General features: G+C 36.7%; 1 protein-coding gene across 9 annotated transcripts in view; it reads right to left on the bottom strand.

The window, feature by feature from the left end:
• Nucleotides 1–20,363, bottom strand: part of LOC130276985 (oocyte zinc finger protein XlCOF22-like) — a 65,920-nt gene that overhangs the window by 16,446 nt on the left and 29,111 nt on the right. For 5 of the 9 annotated variants that reach the window (XM_056527217.1, XM_056527370.1, XM_056527130.1 and 2 more), the window contains one exon: nt 48–236. In XM_056527217.1, coding sequence (XP_056383192.1) covers nt 48–236 — 189 coding nt within the window. Of the gene's footprint in view, nt 1–47; nt 237–1,732; nt 1,913–6,711; nt 6,856–9,604; nt 9,851–20,363 lie in introns of those variants that run through there. The other 4 variants (XM_056527534.1, XM_056527450.1, XM_056527607.1 and 1 more) reach the window with 4 other exon arrangements.

Below are 20,363 nucleotides of genomic sequence, written 5' to 3' on the forward strand. Positions count from 1 at the left end.
TTCATCACATTCTCAGTCATTCACCAGATGTCACGTGAAACGCTCACCTCACCAGATATCAAGTACATCAATTCTTGAGCAAAAACTAATATCTCTGCAGCCATTTGATTTCGGTCTTTATCCACTTCTGGTCGGTCAATCATCATTATGTCCTGGTACAGATCCTTGTGTCCTTCTACATACTCCCACTCCTCCATGGAGAAATAGACCGCCACATCCTGACACCTTATAGGAACCTGACACACAATGATACCGTCATCACCAGACCCCTCCATTACTGTATAATGTCCCAGCAGGGTCACCTCTCGAATCATCACCAGACCCCTCCATTACTGTATAATGTCCCAGCAGTGTCACCTCTCCAGTCATCACCAGACCCCTCCATTACTGTATAATGTCCCAGCAGTGTCACCTCTCGAATCATCACCAGACCCCTCCATTACTGTATAATGTCCCAGCAGTGTCACCTCTCCAGTCATCACCAGACCCCTCCATTACTGTATAATGTCCCAGTAGGGTCACCTCTCTAATCATCACCAGACCCCTCCATTATTGTATAATGTCCCAGCAGTGTCACCTCTCTAATCATCACCAGACAATTCCATTACTGTATAATGTCCCAGCAGTGTCACCTCTCTAATCATCACCAGACACCTCCATTACTGTATAATGTCCCAGCAGTGTCACCTCTCCAGTCATTACCAGACCCCTCCATTACTGTATAATGTCCCAGCAGTGTCACCTCTCCAGTCATCACCAGACCCCTCCATTACTGTATAATGTCCAAGTAGTGTCACCTCTCCAGTCATCACCAGACCCCTCCATTACTGTATAATGTCCCAGCAGTGTCACCTCTCTAATCATCACCAGACCCCTCCATTACTGTATAATGTTCCAGCAGGGTCACCTCTCCAGTCATCACCAGACCCCTCCATTACTGTAAAATGTCCCAGCAGTGTCACCTCTCCAGTCATCCCCAGACCCCTCCATTACTGTATAATGTCCCAGCAGTGTCACCTCTCCAGTCATCACCAGACCCCTCCATTACTGTATAATGTTCCAGCAGGGTCACCTCTCCAGTCATCACCAGACCCCTCCATTACTGTAAAATGTCCCAGCAGTGTCACCTCTCCAGTCATCCCCAGACCCCTCCATTACTGTATAATGTCCCAGCAGTGTCACCTCTCCAGTCATCACCAGACCCCTCCATTACTGTATAATGTCCCAGCAGTGTCACCTCTCTAATCATCACCAGACCCCTCCATTACTGTATAATGTCCCAGCAGTGTCACCTCTCCAGTCATCACCAGACCCCTCATTTACTGTATAATGTCCCAGCAGTGTCACCTCTCCAGTCATCACCAGACCCCTCCATTACTGTATAATGTCCCAGCAGTGTCACCTCTCTAATCATCACCAGACCCCTCCATTACTGTATAATGTCCCAGCAGTGTCACCTCTCCAGTCATCACCAGACCCCTCCATTATTGTATAATGTCCCAGCAGTGTCACCTCTCCAGTCATCACCAGACCCCTCCATTACTGTATAATGTCCCAGCAGTGTCACCTCTCCAGTCATCACCAGACCCCTCCATTACTGTATAATGTCCCAGCAGTGTCACCTCTCCAGTCATCACCAGACGCCTCCATTACTGTATAATGTCCCAGCAGTGTCACCTCTCCAGTCATCACAAGACCCCTCCATTACTGTATAATGTCCCAGCAGGGTCACCTCTCCAGTCAGCAGCTCCGTGATCCTGTGGGTGAGTTCTAGGATCTTCTCCTCATGTATCAGTGAGTGAGGTGGAGGCTCCATGATGGGGCCCCGGGCCCTGCTCCATCCTCCTGATTCATGGAGATAGCTGCTGGGGGCCACACACTCCCCCCATGTCTTCTTCACTATGGTGTAATCCTGTGTATGGAGAGAGACAATGAGGGGACTGACCCCAGTATTTCTCCCTCACTACAAAGAGGAGATTGTGTCCCCTGTATAGAGCTCTAGTGAGCACATCTGGAATACTGGGGTCAGTTCTGGAGACCTCACCTACAAAGAGACATCCAGAACATAGAGCGGCTCCAAAGATGGGGACAACAATGGTGGAAATGTAGATGGAGACAACAATGGTGGAAATGTAGATGGGGACAACAATGGAGTAAATGTAGATGGGGGACAACAATGGTGGAAATGTAGATGGAGACAACAATGGTGGAAATGTAGATGGGGGGACAACAATGGTGGAAATGTAGATGGGGGACAACAATGGTGGAAATGTAGATGGGGGACAACAATGGTGGAAATGTAGATGGGGACAACAATGGTGGAAATGTAGATGGGGACAACAATGGTGGAAATGTAGATGGGGACAACAATGGTGGAAATGTAGATGGGGGACAACAATGGTGGAAATGTAGATGGGGGGACAACAATGGTGGACATGTAGATGGGGGGACAACAATGGTGGAAATGTAGATGGGGGGACAACAATGGTGGAAATGTAGATGGAGGACAACAATGGTGGAAATGTAGATGGAGACAACAATGGTGGAAATGTAGATGGGGACAACAATGGTGGAAATGTAGATGGGGGACAACAATGGTGGAAATGTAGATGGGGGACAACAATGGTGGAAATGTAGATGGGGGACAACAATGGTGGAAATGTAGATGGGGACAACAATGGTGGAAATGTAGATGGGGGGACAACAATGGTGGAAATGTAGATGGGGGACAACAATGGTGGAAATGTAGATGGGGGACAACAATGGTGGAAATGTAGATGGGGGACAACAATGGTGGAAATGTAGATGGGGGACAACAATGGTGGAAATGTAGATGGGGGACAACATTGGTGGAAATGTAGATGGGGGACAACAATGGTGGAAATGTAGATGGGGACAACAATGGTGGAAATGTAGATGGGGACAACAATGGTGGAAATGTAGATGGGGACAACAATGGTGGAAATGTAGATGTGGGGACAACAATAGTGGAAATGTAGATGTGGGGACAACAATGGTGGAAATGTAGATGTGGGGACAACAATGGTGGAAATGTAGATGGGGACAACAATGGTGGAAATGTAGATGGGGGACAACAATGGTGGAAATGTGGATGGGGACAACAATGGTGGAAATGTAGATGGGGACAACAATGGTGGAAATGTAGATGGGACAACAATGGTGGAAATGTAGATGGGGACAATGTAGATGGGGACAACAATGGTGTAAATGTAGATGGGGACAACAATGGTGTAAATGTAGATGTGGGGACAACAATGGTGTAAATGTAGATGTGGGGACAACAATGGTGGAAATGTAGATGTGGGGACAACAATGGTGGAAATGTAGATGGGGGACAACAATGGTGGAAATGTAGATGGGGGGACAACAATGGTGGAAATGTAGATGGAGACAACAATGTTGGAAATGTAGATGGGGGACAACAATGGTGGAAATGTAGATGGGGGACAACAATGGTGAAAATGTAGATGAGGACAACAATGGTGGAAATGTAGATGGGGACAACAATGGTGGAAATGTAGATGGGGACAATAATAGCGGAAATGTAGATGGGGACAACAATGGTGGAAATGTAGATGGAGACAACAATGTTGGAAATGTAGATGGGGGACAACAATGGTGGAAATGTAGATGGGGACAACAATGGTGGAAATGTAGATGGGGACAACAATGGTGGAAATGTAGATGGGGACAACAATGGTGGAAATGTAGATGGGGGACAACAATGGTGGAAATGTAGATGGGGGGACAACAATGGTGGACATGTAGATGGGGGACAACAATGGTGGAAATGTAGATGGAGACAACAATGGTGGAAATGTAGATGGGGGACAACAATGGTGGAAATGTAGATGGGGGACAACAATGGTGGAAATGTAGATGGGGGACAACAATGGTGGAAATGTAGATGGGGACAACAATGGTGGAAATGTAGATGGGGGGACAACAATGGTGGAAATGTAGATGGGGGACAACAATGGTGGAAATGTAGATGGGGGACAACAATGGTGGAAATGTAGATGGGGGACAACAATGGTGGAAATGTAGATGGGGGACAACAATGGTGGAAATGTAGATGGGGGGACAACAATGGTGGACATGTAGATGGGGGACAACAATGGTGGAAATGTAGATGGAGACAACAATGGTGGAAAGGTAGATGGGGGACAACAATGGTGGAAATGTAGATGGGGGACAACAATGGTGGAAATGTAGATGGGGACAACAATGGTGGAAATGTAGATGGGGACAACAATGGTGGAAATGTAGATGGCGGGACAACAATGGTGGAAATGTAGATGGGGGACAACAATGGTGGAAATGTAGATGGGGGACAACAATGGTGGAAATGTAGATGGGGGACAACAATGGTGGAAATGTAGATGGGGACAACAATGGTGGAAATGTAGATGGGGGACAACATTGGTGGAAATGTAGATGGGGGACAACAATGGTGGAAATGTAGATGGGGACAACAATGGTGGAAATGTAGATGGGGGACAACATTGGTGGAAATGTAGATGGGGGACAACAATGGTGGAAATGTAGATGGGGACAACAATGGTGGAAATGTAGATGGGGACAACAATGGTGGAAATGTAGATGGGGACAACAATGGTGGAAATGTAGATGGGGACAACAATGGTGGAAATGTAGATGTGGGGACAACAATAGTGGAAATGTAGATGTGGGGACAACAATAGTGGAAATGTAGATGTGGGGACAACAATGGTGGAAATGTAGATGGGGACAACAATGGTGGAAATGTAGATGGGGGACAACAATGGTGGAAATGTGGATGGGGACAACAATGGTGGAAATGTAGATGGGGACAACAATGGTGGAAATGTAGATGGGACAACAATGGTGGAAATGTAGATGGGGACAATGTAGATGGGGACAACAATGGTGTAAATGTAGATGGGGACAACAATGGTGTAAATGTAGATGTGGGGACAACAATGGTGTAAATGTAGATGTGGGGACAACAATGGTGGAAATGTAGATGTGGGGACAACAATGGTGTAAATGTAGATGTGGGGACAACAATGGTGGAAATGTAGATGTGGGGACAACAATGGTGGAAATTTAGATGGGGACAACAATGGTGGAAATGTAGATGGGGGACAACATTGGTGGAAATGTAGATGGGGGACAACAATGGTGGAAATGTAGATGGGGACAACAATGGTGGAAATGTAGATGGGGACAACAATGGTGGAAATGTAGATGGGGACAACAATGGTGGAAATGTAGATGGGGACAACAATGGTGGAAATGTAGATGTGGGGACAACAATAGTGGAAATGTAGATGTGGGGACAACAATAGTGGAAATGTAGATGTGGGGACAACAATGGTGGAAATGTAGATGGGGACAACAATGGTGGAAATGTAGATGGGGGACAACAATGGTGGAAATGTGGATGGGGACAACAATGGTGGAAATGTAGATGGGGACAACAATGGTGGAAATGTAGATGGGACAACAATGGTGGAAATGTAGATGGGGACAATGTAGATGGGGACAACAATGGTGTAAATGTAGATGGGGACAACAATGGTGTAAATGTAGATGTGGGGACAACAATGGTGTAAATGTAGATGTGGGGACAACAATGGTGGAAATGTAGATGTGGGGACAACAATGGTGGAAATTTAGATGGGGGACAACAATGGTGGAAATGTAGATGGGGGGACAACAATGGTGGAAATGTAGATGGAGACAACAATGTTGGAAATGTAGATGGGGGACAACAATGGTGGAAATGTAGATGGGGGACAACAATGGTGGAAATGTAGATGAGGACAACAATGGTGGAAATGTAGATGGGGGGACAACAATGGTGGAAATGTAGATGAGGACAACAATGGTGGAAATGTAGATGGGGACAACAATGGTGGAAATGTAGATGGGGGACAACAATGGTGGAAATGTAGATGGGGGACAACAATGGTGGAAATGTAGATGAGGACAACAATGGTGGAAATGTAGATGGGGACAACAATGGTGGAAATGTAGATGGGGACAACAATAGCAGAAATGTAGATGGGGACAACAATGGTGGAAATGTAGACGGGGACAACAATAGTAGAAATGTAGATGGGGGACAACAATGGTGGAAATGTAGATGGGGGGACAACAATGGTGGAAATGTAGATGGAGACAACAATGTTGGAAATGTAGATGGGGGACAACAATGGTGGAAATGTAGATGGGGACAACAATGGTGGAAATGTAGATGGGGACAACAATGGTGGAAATGTAGATGGAGACAACAATGGTGGAAATGTAGATGGGGACAACAATAGCAGAAATGTAGATGGAGACAACAATGGTGGAAATGTAGACGGGGACAACAATAGTAGAAATGTAGATGGGGGACAACAATGGTGGAAATGTAGATGGGACAACAATGGTGGAAATGTAGATGGGGACAACAATGGTGGAAATGTAGATGGGGGGACAACAATGGTGGAAATGTAGATGGGGGACAACAATAGTAGAAATGTACATGGGGACAACAATGGTGGAAATGTAGATGGGGACAACAATGGAGGAAATGTAGATGGGGACAACAATGGTGGAAATGTAGATGGGGACAGCAATGGTGGAAATGTAGATGGGGACAACAATGGTGTAAATGTAGATGGGGACAACAATGGTGGAAATGTAGATGGGTCACCTCACCTCTCCGGTCAGCAGGTGGAGGATCTCCAAGGTGAAGTGTAATATTCTCTTAGTCATCTCATTCCTGTCCTTGTCCATCCTTGGGGGATCATTCAGGAGAAGAGGAGACAACTGGGTCAGCTGGAGGGGATAGTCCTGCCGGGCCTTTATGAGAGAAGGGGTAAATAATTCTGGGGCCACATAATATGTAATTTCCTTACTACTGGGGTGACACACTGTAACAAACCTCCTCCTCATGGAATCTTCTCACTACTGGGGTGACACACTGTAACAATCCTCCTGCTCATGTAATCTCCTTCCTACTGGGGTGACACACTGTAACAAACCTCCTCCTCATGTAATTTCCCTACTACTGGGGTGACACACTGTAACAAACCTCCTCCTCATGTAATCTCCTTCCTACTGGGGTGACACACTGTAACAAACCTCCTCCTCGTGTAATCTCCTTACTACTGAGGTGACACACTGTAACAATCCTCCTCCTCATGTAATCTCCTTCCTACTGGGGTGACACACTGTAACAAACCTCCTCCTCATGTAATTTCCTTACTACTGGGGTGACACACTGTAACAAACCTCCTCCTCATGTAATCTCCTTACTACTGGGGTGACACACTGTAACAAACCTCCTCCTCATATAATCTCCTTACTACTGGGGTGACACACTGTAACAAAGCTCCTCCTCATATAATCTCCTTACTACTGGGGTGACACACTGTAACAAACCTCCTCCTCATGGAATCTTCTCACTACTGGGGTGACACACTGTAACAAACCCCCTCCTCATGCAATCTCCTTCCTACTGGGGTGACACACTGTAACAAACCTCCTCCTCGTGTAATCTCCTTACTACTGGGGTGACACACTGTAACAATCCTCCTCCTCATGTAATCTCCTTACTACTGGGGTGACACACTGTAACAAACCTCCTCCTCATGTAATCTCCTTACTACAGGGGTGACACACTGTAACAAACCTCCTCCTCATGTAATCACCTTACTACTGGGGTGACACACTGTAACAAACCTCCTCCTCATGTAATCTCCTTACAACTGGGGTGACACACTGTAACAAACCTCCTCCTCATTTAGTCTCCTTACTACTGGGGTGACACACTGTAACAAACCTCCTCCTCATGTAATCTCCTTACTACTGGGGTGACACACTGTAACAAACCTCCTCCTCATATAATCTCCTTACTACTGGGGTGACACACTGTAACAAACCTCCTCCTCATATAATCTCCTTACTACTGGGGTGACACACTGTAACAAAGCTCCTCCTCATATAATCTCCTTACTACTGGGGTGACACACTGTAACAAACCTCCTCCTCATGGAATCTTCTCACTACTGGGGTGACACACTGTAACAAACCTCCTCCTCATGTAATCTCCTTACTACTGGGGTGACACACTGTAACAAACCTCCTCCTCATGTAATCTCCTTCCTACTGGGGTGACACACTGTAACAAACCTCCTCCTCGTGTAATCTCCTTACTACTGAGGTGACACACTGTAACAATCCTCCTCCTCATGTAATCTCCTTCCTACTGGGGTGACACACTGTAACAAACCTCCTCCTCATGTAATTTCCTTACTACTGGGGTGACACACTGTAACAAACCTCCTCCTCATGTAATCTCCTTACTACTGGGGTGACACACTGTAACAAACCTCCTCCTCATATAATCTCCTTACTACTGGGGTGACACACTGTAACAAAGCTCCTCCTCATATAATCTCCTTACTACTGGGGTGACACACTGTAACAAACCTCCTCCTCATGGAATCTTCTCACTACTGGGGTGACACACTGTAACAAACCCCCTCCTCATGCAATCTCCTTCCTACTGGGGTGACACACTGTAACAAACCTCCTCCTCGTGTAATCTCCTTACTACTGGGGTGACACACTGTAACAATCCTCCTCCTCATGTAATCTCCTTACTACTGGGGTGACACACTGTAACAAACCTCCTCCTCATGTAATCTCCTTACTACAGGGGTGACACACTGTAACAAACCTCCTCCTCATGTAATCACCTTACTACTGGGGTGACACACTGTAACAAACCTCCTCCTCATGTAATCTCCTTACAACTGGGGTGACACACTGTAACAAACCTCCTCCTCATTTAGTCTCCTTACTACTGGGGTGACACACTGTAACAAACCTCCTCCTCATGTAATCTCCTTACTACTGGGGTGACACACTGTAACAAACCTCCTCCTCATATAATCTCCTTACTACTGGGGTGACACACTGTAACAAACCTCCTCCTCATATAATCTCCTTACTACTGGGGTGACACACTGTAACAAAGCTCCTCCTCATATAATCTCCTTACTACTGGGGTGACACACTGTAACAAACCTCCTCCTCATGGAATCTTCTCACTACTGGGGTGACACACTGTAACAAACCTCCTCCTCATGTAATCTCCTTACTACTGGGGTGACACACTGTAACAAACCTCCTCCTCATATAATCTCCGTACTACTGGGGTGACACACTGTAACAAACCTCCTCCTCATGTAATCTCCTCTACTGGGGTGACACACTGTAACAAACCTCCTCCTCATGTAATCTCCTTACTACTGGGGTGACACACTGTAACAAACCTCCTCCTCATGTAATCACCTTACTACTGGGGTGACACACTGTAACAAACCTCCTCCTCATGTAATCACCTTACTACTGGGCTGACACACTGTAACAAACCTCCTCCTCATGTAATCTCCTTACTACTGGGGTGACACACTGTAACAAACCTCCTCCTCATGTAATCTCCTTACTACTGGGGTGACACACTGTAACAAACCCCCTCCTCATGTAATCTCCTTACTACTGGGGTGACACACTGTAACAAACCTCCTCCTCATGTAGTTACCTCACTGTCAGCATGATACATCAAGGAGAACAGATCTCCACACTTTGCATTATACGTATCGGACCAGGACCTGCTCTGTATATGTTGGATGCTGGAGGAGCAGGACCTGCGATGATGTCACAATCATGTGACCAGTACGGGTGGGGGCGGAGCTCAGCAGGATAGAGGAGATTGTGGCTGAAGGACCTGTGAGGATGGTCATGTGACAGGAGTGGGCGGGCTCAGTAGTGAAGAGTTGTTACTATATGATCCAGGGATGATTTTTGTGATTTTTTTTGTCCTATGGAGTCACAATGTATAGTGTACAATGTATAGTGTATAATGTATAGTGTATAATGTATAGTGTATAATGTATAGTGTATAATGTATAGTGGACATTGTATAGTGTACAATGTATAGTGTACAATGTATAGTGTATAATGTATAGTGGATAATGTATAGTGTATAATGTATAGTGTATAATGTATAGTGTATAATGTATAGTGGATAATGTATAGTGGATAATGTATAGTGTATAATGTATAGTGGATAATGTATAGTGGATAATGTATAGTGGATAATGTATAGTGTATAATGTATAGTGTATAATGTATAGAGGATAATGTATAGTGTATAATGTATAGTGGATAATGTATAGTGGATAATGTATAGTGGATAATGTATAGTGTATAATGTATAGTGTATAATGTATAGTGGATAATGTATAGTGTATAATGTATAGCGGATAATGTATAGTGTATAATGTATAGTGTACAATGTATAGTGTATAATGTATAGTGTATAGTGTATAATGTATAGTGTATAATGTATAATGTATAGTGGATAATGTATAGTGTATAATGTATAGTGTATAATGTATAGTGTATAATGTATAGTGTACAATGTATAGTGTATAATGTATAGTGTACAATGTATAGTGTATAATGTATAGTATATAATGTATAGTGTATAATGTATAGTGGATAATGTATAGTGGATAATGTATAGTGTATAATGTATAGTGTATAATGTATAGTGGATAATGTATAGTGGATAATGTATAGTGGATAATGTATAGTGGACAATGTATAGTGTATAAGGTATAGTGGATAATGTATAGTGGATAATGTATAGTGTATAATGTATAGTGTATAATGTATAGAGTATAATGTATAGTGTATAATGTATAGTGTATAATGTATAGTGGATAATGTATAGTGGATAATGTATAGTGGATAATGTATAGTGTATAATGTATAGAGTATAATGTATAGTGTATAATGTATAGTGTATAATGTATAGTATATAATGTATAGTGTATAATGTATAGTGGATAATGTATAGTGGATAATGTATAGTGTATAATGTATAGTGTATAATGTATAGTGGATAATGTATAGTGGATAATGTATAGTGGATAATGTATAGTGGACAATGTATAGTGGATAATGTATAGTGGATAATGTATAGTGGATAATGTATAGTGGATAATGTATAGTGGACAATGTACAGTGTATAATGTATAGTGGATAATGTATAGTGTATAATGTATAGTGTATAATGTATAGTGGATAATGTATAGTGGATAATGTTTAGTGGATAATGTATAGTGGACAATGTACAGTGGATAATGTATAGTGGATAATGTATAGTGGATAATGTATAGTGGATAATGTATAGTGGATAATGTATAGTGGACAATGTACAGTGTATAATGTATAGCGGACAATGTATAGTGGATAATGTATAGTGGATAATGTATAGTGGATAATGTATAGTGGATAATGTATAGTGGACAATGTATAGTGTATAATGTATAGTGGATAATGTATAGTGGATAATGTATAGTGGACAATGTATAGTGTATGTATAGTGGACAATGTATAGTGTATAATGTATAGTGGATAATGTATAGTGCATAATGTATAGTGGACAATGTATAGTGTATAATGTATAGTGTATAATGTATAGTGTATAATGTATAGTGTACAATGTATAGTGGATAATGTATAGTGGATAATGTATAGTGGATAATGTATAGTGTATAATGTATAGTGGATAATGTACAGTGGATAATGTATAGTGTATAATGTATAGTGGATAATGTATAGTGGATAATGTACAGTGGATAATGTATAGTGTATAATGTATAGTGTATAATGTATAGTGGATAATGTATAGTGTATAATGTATAGTGTATAGTGTATAATGTATAGTGTATAATGTATAGTGGATAATGTACAGTGGATAATGTATAGTGTATAATGTATAGTGTATAATGTATAGTGGATAATGTATAGTGTATAATGTATAGTGGACAATGTATAGTGGATAATGTATAGTGTATAATGTATAGCGGACAATGTATAGCGTATAATGTATAGCGGATAATGTATAGCGGACAATGTATAGCGGATAATGTATAGCGGATAATGTATAGCGGATAATGTATAGTGGATAATGTATAGTGGATAATGTATAGTGTATAATGTATAGTGGATAATGTATAGTGGATAATGTATAGTGGATAATGTACAGTGTATAATGTATAGTGTATAATGTATAGCGGACAATGTATAGCGTATAATGTATAGTGTATAATGTATAGTGTACAATGTATAGTGTATAATGTATAGCGGACAATGTATAGCGGATAATGTATAGCGGATAATGTATAGTGGATAATGTATAGTGGATAATGTACAGTGTATAATGTATAGTGGATAATGTATAGTGGATAATGTATAGTGTATAATGTATAGTGGATAATGTATAGTGGATAATGTATAGTGTATAATGTATAGTGGATAATGTATAGTGGATAATGTATAGTGTATAATGTATAGTGGATAATGTATAGTGGATAATGTATAGTGGATAATGTATAGTGTATAATGTATAGTGTATAATGTATAGTGTATAATGTATAGTGTATAATGTACAGTGTATAATGTATAGTGGATAATGTATAGTGTATAATGTATAGTGGATAATGTATAGTGGATAATGTACAGTGTATAATGTATAGTGTATAATGTATAGCGGACAATGTATAGCGTATAATGTATAGTGTATAATGTATAGTGGATAATGTATAGTGTATAATGTATAGCGGACATTGTATAGCGGATAATGTATAGCGGATAATGTATAGTGTATAATGTATAGTGTATAATGTATAGCGGACAATGTATAGTGGATAATGTATAGTGTATAATGTATAGTGGATAATGTATAGTGTATAATGTATAATGTATAGTGTATAATGTATAGTGTATAATGTATAGTGGATAATGTACAGTGTATAATGTATAGCGTATAATGTATAGCGTATAATGTATAGCGTATAATGTATAGCGGATAATGTATAATGTATAATGTATAGTGGATAATGTATAGAGGATAATGTATAGTGGATAATGTATAGTGGATAATGAATAGTGGATAATGTATAGTGTATAATGTATAGTGGATAATGTATAGTGGATAATGTATAATGTATAGCGTATAATGTATAGCGGATAATGTATAGTGTATAATGTATAATGTATAGTGGATAATGTATAGTGGATAATGTATAGTGGATAATGTATAGTGGATAATGTATAGTGGATAATGTATAGTGAATAATGTATAGTGGATAATGTATAGCGGATAATGTATAGCGTATAATGTATAGCGGATAATGTATAGTGTATAATGTATAATGTATAGTGGATAATGTATAGTGGATAATGTATAGTGTATAATGTATAGTGGATAATGTATAGTGTATAATGTATAGTGGATAATGTATAGTGTATAATGTATAGTGGATAATGTATAGTGGATAATGTATAGTGGATAATGTATAGTGTATAATGTATAGTGGATAATGTATAGTGTATAATGTATAGTGTATAATGTATAGTGGATAATGTATAGTGTATAATGTATAGCGTATAATGTATAGCGGATAATGTATAGTGGATAATGTATAGTGGATAATGTATAGAGGATAATGTATAGTGGATAATGTATAGTGGATAATGTATAGTGGATAATGTATAGCGGATAATGTATAGCGTATAATGTATAGCGGATAATGTATAGTGTATAATGTATAATGTATAGTGGATAATGTATAGTGGATAATATATAGTGGATAATGTATAGTGGATAATGTATAGTGTATAATGTATAGTGGATAATGTATAGTGTATAATGTATAGTGGATAATGTATAGTGGATAATGTATAGTGTATAATGTATAGTGGATAATGTATAGTGGATAATGTATAATGTATAGTGTATAATGTATAGTGTATAATGTATAGTGGATAATGTATAGTGTATAATGTATAGTGGATAATGTATAATGTATAGTGTATAATGTATAGTGTATAATGTATAGTGGATAATGTATAGTGGATAATGTATAGTATATAATGTATAGTGGATAATGTATAGTGTATAATGTATAGTGTATAATGTATAGCGGACAATGTATAGTGTATAATGTATAGTGGATAATGTATAGTGGATAATGTATAGTGGATAATGTATAATGTATAGTGTATAATGTATAGTGTATAATGTATAGTGCATAATGTATAGTGTATAATGTATAGCGGATAATGTATAGTGGATAATGTATAGTGGATAATGTATAGCGGATAATGTATAGCGGATAATGTATAGCGGATAATGTATAATGGATAATGTATAATGTATAGTGAATAATGTATAGTGTATAATGTATAGTGAATAATGTATAGTGTATAATGTATAGTGTATAATGTATAGTGGATAATGTATAATGGACAATGTATAGCGGACAATGTATAGCGGATAATGTATAGCGGATAATGTATAGTGTATAATGTATAGTGGATAATGTATAGTGGACAATGTATAGCGGATAATGTATAGTGTATAATGTATAGTGGATAATGTATAGTGGATAATGTATAGCGGACAATGTATAGCGGACAATGTATAGCGGATAATGTATAGCGGATAATGTATAGCGGATAATATATAGCGTATAATGTATAGTGGATAATGTATAGTGGACAATGTATAGTGGATAATGTATAGTGTATAATGTTTAGTGGATAATGTATAGTGCATAATGTATAGTGAATAATGTATAGTGTATAATGTATAGTGGATAATGTATAGTGTATAATGTATAGTGTATAATGTATAGTGGATAATGTATAGTAGACAATGTATAGTGGATAATGTATAGTGGACAATGTATAGTGGATAATGTATAGTGTATAATGTTTAGTGGATAATGTATAGTGCATAATGTATAGTGAATAATGTATAGTGTATAATGTATAGTGGATAATGTATAGTGGATAATGTATAGTGTCTAATGTATAGCGGATAATGTATAGTGTATAATGTATAGTGGATAATGTATAGTGGACAATGTATAGTGTATAATGTATAGTGGATAATGTATAGTGGATAATGTATAGTGGATAATGTATAGTGGACAATGTATAGTGTATAATGTATTGTGGATAATGTATAGTGTATAATGTATAGTGTATAATGTATAGTGGACAATGTGTAGTGTATAATGTATAGTGGATAATGTATAGTGGATAATGTATAGTGGATAATGTATAGCGTATAATGTATAGCGGATAATGTATAGTGGATAATGTATAGTGTATATTGTATAGTGAATAATGTATAGCGTATAATGTATAGTGGATAATGTATAGTGGATAATGTATAGTGTATATTGTATAGTGAATAATGTATAGTGTATAATGTATAGTGGATAATGTATAGTGTATAATGTATAGTGTATAATGTACAGTGTATAATGTATAGTGGATAATGTATAGTGTATAATGTATAGTGTATAATGTATAGTGTATAATGTATAGCGGATAATGTATAGTGGATAATGTATAGCGGATAATGTATAGCGGACAATGTATAGTGTATAATGTATAGTGTATAATGTATAGCGTATAATGTATAGCGGATAATGTATAGCGGATAATGTATAGTGTATAATGTATAGTGTATAATGTATAGTGTATAATGTATAGTGGATAATGTATAGCGGATAATGTATAGTGTATAATGTATAGCGGATAATGTATAGCGTATAATGTATAGCGGACAATGTATAGTGGACAATGTATAGTGGACAATGTATAGTGTATAATGTATAGTGTATAATGTATAGTGGATAATGTATAGTGGATAATGTATAGTATATAATGTATAGTGGATAATGTATAGTGGATAATGTATAGTGGATAATGTATAGTGTATAATGTATAGTGGATAATGTATAGTTTATAATGTATAGTGGATAATGTATAGTGGATAATGTATAGTGGACAATGTATAGTGTATAATGTATAGTGGATAATGTATAGTGGACAATGTGTAGTGGATAATGTATAGTGTATAATGTATAGTGTATAATGTATAGTGTATAATGTATAGCGGATAATGTATAGCGGATAATGTATAGCGGATAATGTATAGCGGATAATGTATAGCGGATAATGTACAGTGGATAATGTATAGTGGACAATGTATAGTGGACAATGTATAGTGGATAATGTATAGAGGATAATGTATAGTGGATAATGTGTAGCGGACAATGTACAGTGGATAATGTATAGTGTATAATGTATAGCGGACAATGTATAGCGGATAATGTATAGCGGACAATGTACAGTGGATAATGTATAGTGTATAATGTATAGCGGATAATGTATAGCGGATAATGTATAGCGGATAATGTATAGTGTATAATGTATAGTGTATAATGTATAGTGTATAATGTATAGTGGACAATGTACAGTGGATAATGTATAGTGTATAATGTATAGTGTATAATGTATAGCGGATAATGTATAGTGGATAATGTATAGTGTATAATGTATAGTGTATAATGTATAGTGTATAATGTATAGTGGACATTGTATAGTGTATAATGTATAGTGTATAATGTATAGTGGACATTGTATAGTGTATAATGTATAGTGAATAATGTATAGTGTATAATGTACAGTGGATAATGTATAGTGGATAATGTATAGTGGATAATGTATAGTGGACAATGTATAGTGGACAATGTATAGTGGACAATGTATAGTGGACAATGTATAGTGGATAATGTATAGTGGACAATGTATAGTGGACAATGTATAGTGTATAATGTATAGTGTATAATGTATAGTGGATAATGTATAGTGGATAATGTACAGTGGATAATGTATAATGTATAGCGGATAATGTATAGTGGATAATGTATAGTGGATAATGTATAGTGGATAATGTATAGTGGATAATGTATAGTGTATAATGTATAGTGGATAATGTATAGTGGATAATGTACAGTGGATAATGTATAGTGGATAATGTGTAGTGGATAATGTGTAGCGGACAATGTGTAGTGGATAATGTATAGTGGATAATGTATAGTGGATAATGTATAGTGGATAATGTATAGTGGACAATGTATAGTGTATAATGTATAGTGGATAATGTATAGTGGATAATGTATAGTGGACAATGTATAGTGGACAATGTATAGTGTATAATGTATAGTGGATAATGTATAGTGCATAATGTATAGTGGACAATGTATAGTGTATAATGTATAGTGTATAATGTATAGTGTATAATGTATAGTGTACAATGTATAGTGGATAATGTATAGTGGATAATGTATAGTGGATAATGTATAGTGTATAATGTATAGTGGATAATGTACAGTGGATAATGTATAGTGGATAATGTATAGTGGATAATGTATAGTGGATAATGTACAGTGGATAATGTATAGTGTATAATGTATAGTGTATAATGTATAGTGGATAATGTATAGTGTATAATGTATAGTGTATAGTGTATAATGTATAGTGTATAATGTATAGTGGATAATGTACAGTGGATAATGTATAGTGTATAATGTATAGTGTATAATGTATAGTGGATAATGTATAGTGTATAATGTATAGTGGACAATGTATAGTGGATAATGTATAGTGTATAATGTATAGCGGACAATGTATAGCGTATAATGTATAGCGGATAATGTATAGCGGACAATGTATAGCGGATAATGTATAGCGGATAATGTATAGCGGATAATGTATAGCGGATAATGTATAGTGGATAATGTATAGTGGATAATGTATAGTGTATAATGTATAGTGGATAATGTATAGTGGATAATGTATAGTGGATAATGTACAGTGTATAATGTATAGTGTATAATGTATAGCGGACAATGTATAGCGTATAATGTATAGTGTATAATGTATAGTGTACAATGTATAGTGTATAATGTATAGTGGACAATGTATAGCGGATAATGTATAGCGGATAATGTATAGTGGATAATGTATAGTGGATAATGTACAGTGTATAATGTATAGTGGATAATGTATAGTGGATAATGTATAGTGTATAATGTATAGTGGATAATGTATAGTGGATAATGTATAGTGTATAATGTATAGTGGATAATGTATAGTGGATAATGTATAGTGTATAATGTATAGTGGATAATGTATAGTGGATAATGTATAGTGGATAATGTATAGTGTATAATGTATAGTGGATAATGTATAGTGTATAATGTATAGTGGATAATGTATAGTGGATAATGTACAGTGTATAATGTATAGTGTATAATGTATAGCGGACAATGTATAGCGTATAATGTATAGTGTATAATGTATAGTGGATAATGTATAGTGTATAATGTATAGCGGACATTGTATAGCGGATAATGTATAGCGGATAATGTATAGTGTATAATGTATAGTGTATAATGTATAGCGGACAATGTATAGTGGATAATGTATAGTGTATAATGTATAGTGGATAATGTATAGTGTATAATGTATAATGTATAGTGTATAATGTATAGTGTATAATGTATAGTGGATAATGTACAGTGTATAATGTATAGCGTATAATGTATAGCGTATAATGTATAGCGTATAATGTATAGCGGATAATGTATAATGTATAATGTATAGTGGATAATGTATAGAGGATAATGTATAGTGGATAATGTATAGTGGATAATGTATAGTGGATAATGTATAGTGTATAATGTATAGTGGATAATGTATAGTGGATAATGTATAATGTATAATGTATAGCGTATAATGTATAGCGGATAATGTATAGTGTATAATGTATAATGTATAGTGGATAATGTATAGTGTATAATGTATAGTGGATAATGTATAGTGGATAATGTATAGTGGATAATGTATAGTGAATAATGTATAGCGGATAATGTATAGCGGATAATGTATAGCGGATAATGTATAGTGTATAATGTATAATGTATAGTGGATAATGTATAGTGGATAATGTATAGTGTATAATGTATAGTGGATAATGTATAGTGTATAATGTATAGTGGATAATGTATAGTGTATAATGTATAGTGGATAATGTATAGTGGATAATGTATAGTGTATAATGTATAGTGTATAATGTATAGTGGATAATGTATAGTGTATAATGTATAGTGTATAATGTATAGTGGATAATGTATAGTGTATAATGTATAGCGTATAATGTATAGCGGATAATGTATAGTGGATAATGTATAGTGGATAATGTATAGAGGATAATGTATAGCGGATAATGTATAGCGGATAATGTATAGCGGATAATGTATAGCGGATAATGTATAGCGGATAATGTATAGTGTATAATGTATAATGTATAGTGGATAATGTATAGTGGATAATATATAGTGGATAATGTATAGTGGATAATGTATAGTGTATAATGTATAGTGGATAATGTATAGTGTATAATGTATAGTGGATAATGTATAGTGGATAATGTATAGTGTATAATGTATAGTGGATAATGTATAGTGGATAATGTATAATGTATAGTGTATAATGTATAGTGTATAATGTATAGTGTATAATGTATAGTGGATAATGTATAGTGTATAATGTATAGTGGATAATGTATAATGTATAGTGTATAATGTATAGTGTATAATGTATAGTGGATAATGTATAGTGGATAATGTATAGTGGATAATGTATAGTATATAATGTATAGTGGATAATGTATAGTGTATAATGTATAGTGTATAATGTATAGCGGACAATGTATAGTGTATAATGTATAGTGGATAATGTATAGTGGATAATGTATAGTGGATAATGTATAATGTATAGTGTATAATGTATAGTGTATAATGTATAGTGCATAATGTATAGTGTATAATGTATAGCGGATAATGTATAGTGGATAATGTATAGTGGATAATGTATAGCGGATAATGTATAGCGGATAATGTATAGCGGATAATGTATAATGGATAATGTATAATGTATAGTGAATAATGTATAGTGTATAATGTATAGTGAATAATGTATAGTGTATAATGTATAGTGTATAATGTATAGTGGATAATGTATAATGGACAATGTATAGCGGACAATGTATAGCGGATAATGTATAGCGGATAATGTATAGTGTATAATGTATAGTGGATAATGTATAGTGGACAATGTATAGCGGATAATGTATAGTGTATAATGTATAGTGGATAATGTATAGTGGATAATGTATAGCGGACAATGTATAGCGGACAATGTTTAGCGGATAATGTATAGCGGATAATGTATAGCGGATAATATATAGCGTATAATGTATAGTGGATAATGTATAGTGGACAATGTATAGTGGATAATGTATAGTGTATAATGTTTAGTGGATAATGTATAGTGCATAATGTATAGTGAATAATGTATAGTGT

The sequence above is a fragment of the Hyla sarda genome, chromosome 1 (genome assembly GCF_029499605.1).
Source record: "Hyla sarda isolate aHylSar1 chromosome 1, aHylSar1.hap1, whole genome shotgun sequence".
Classification (NCBI taxonomy): Eukaryota; Metazoa; Chordata; class Amphibia; order Anura; family Hylidae; genus Hyla; species Hyla sarda.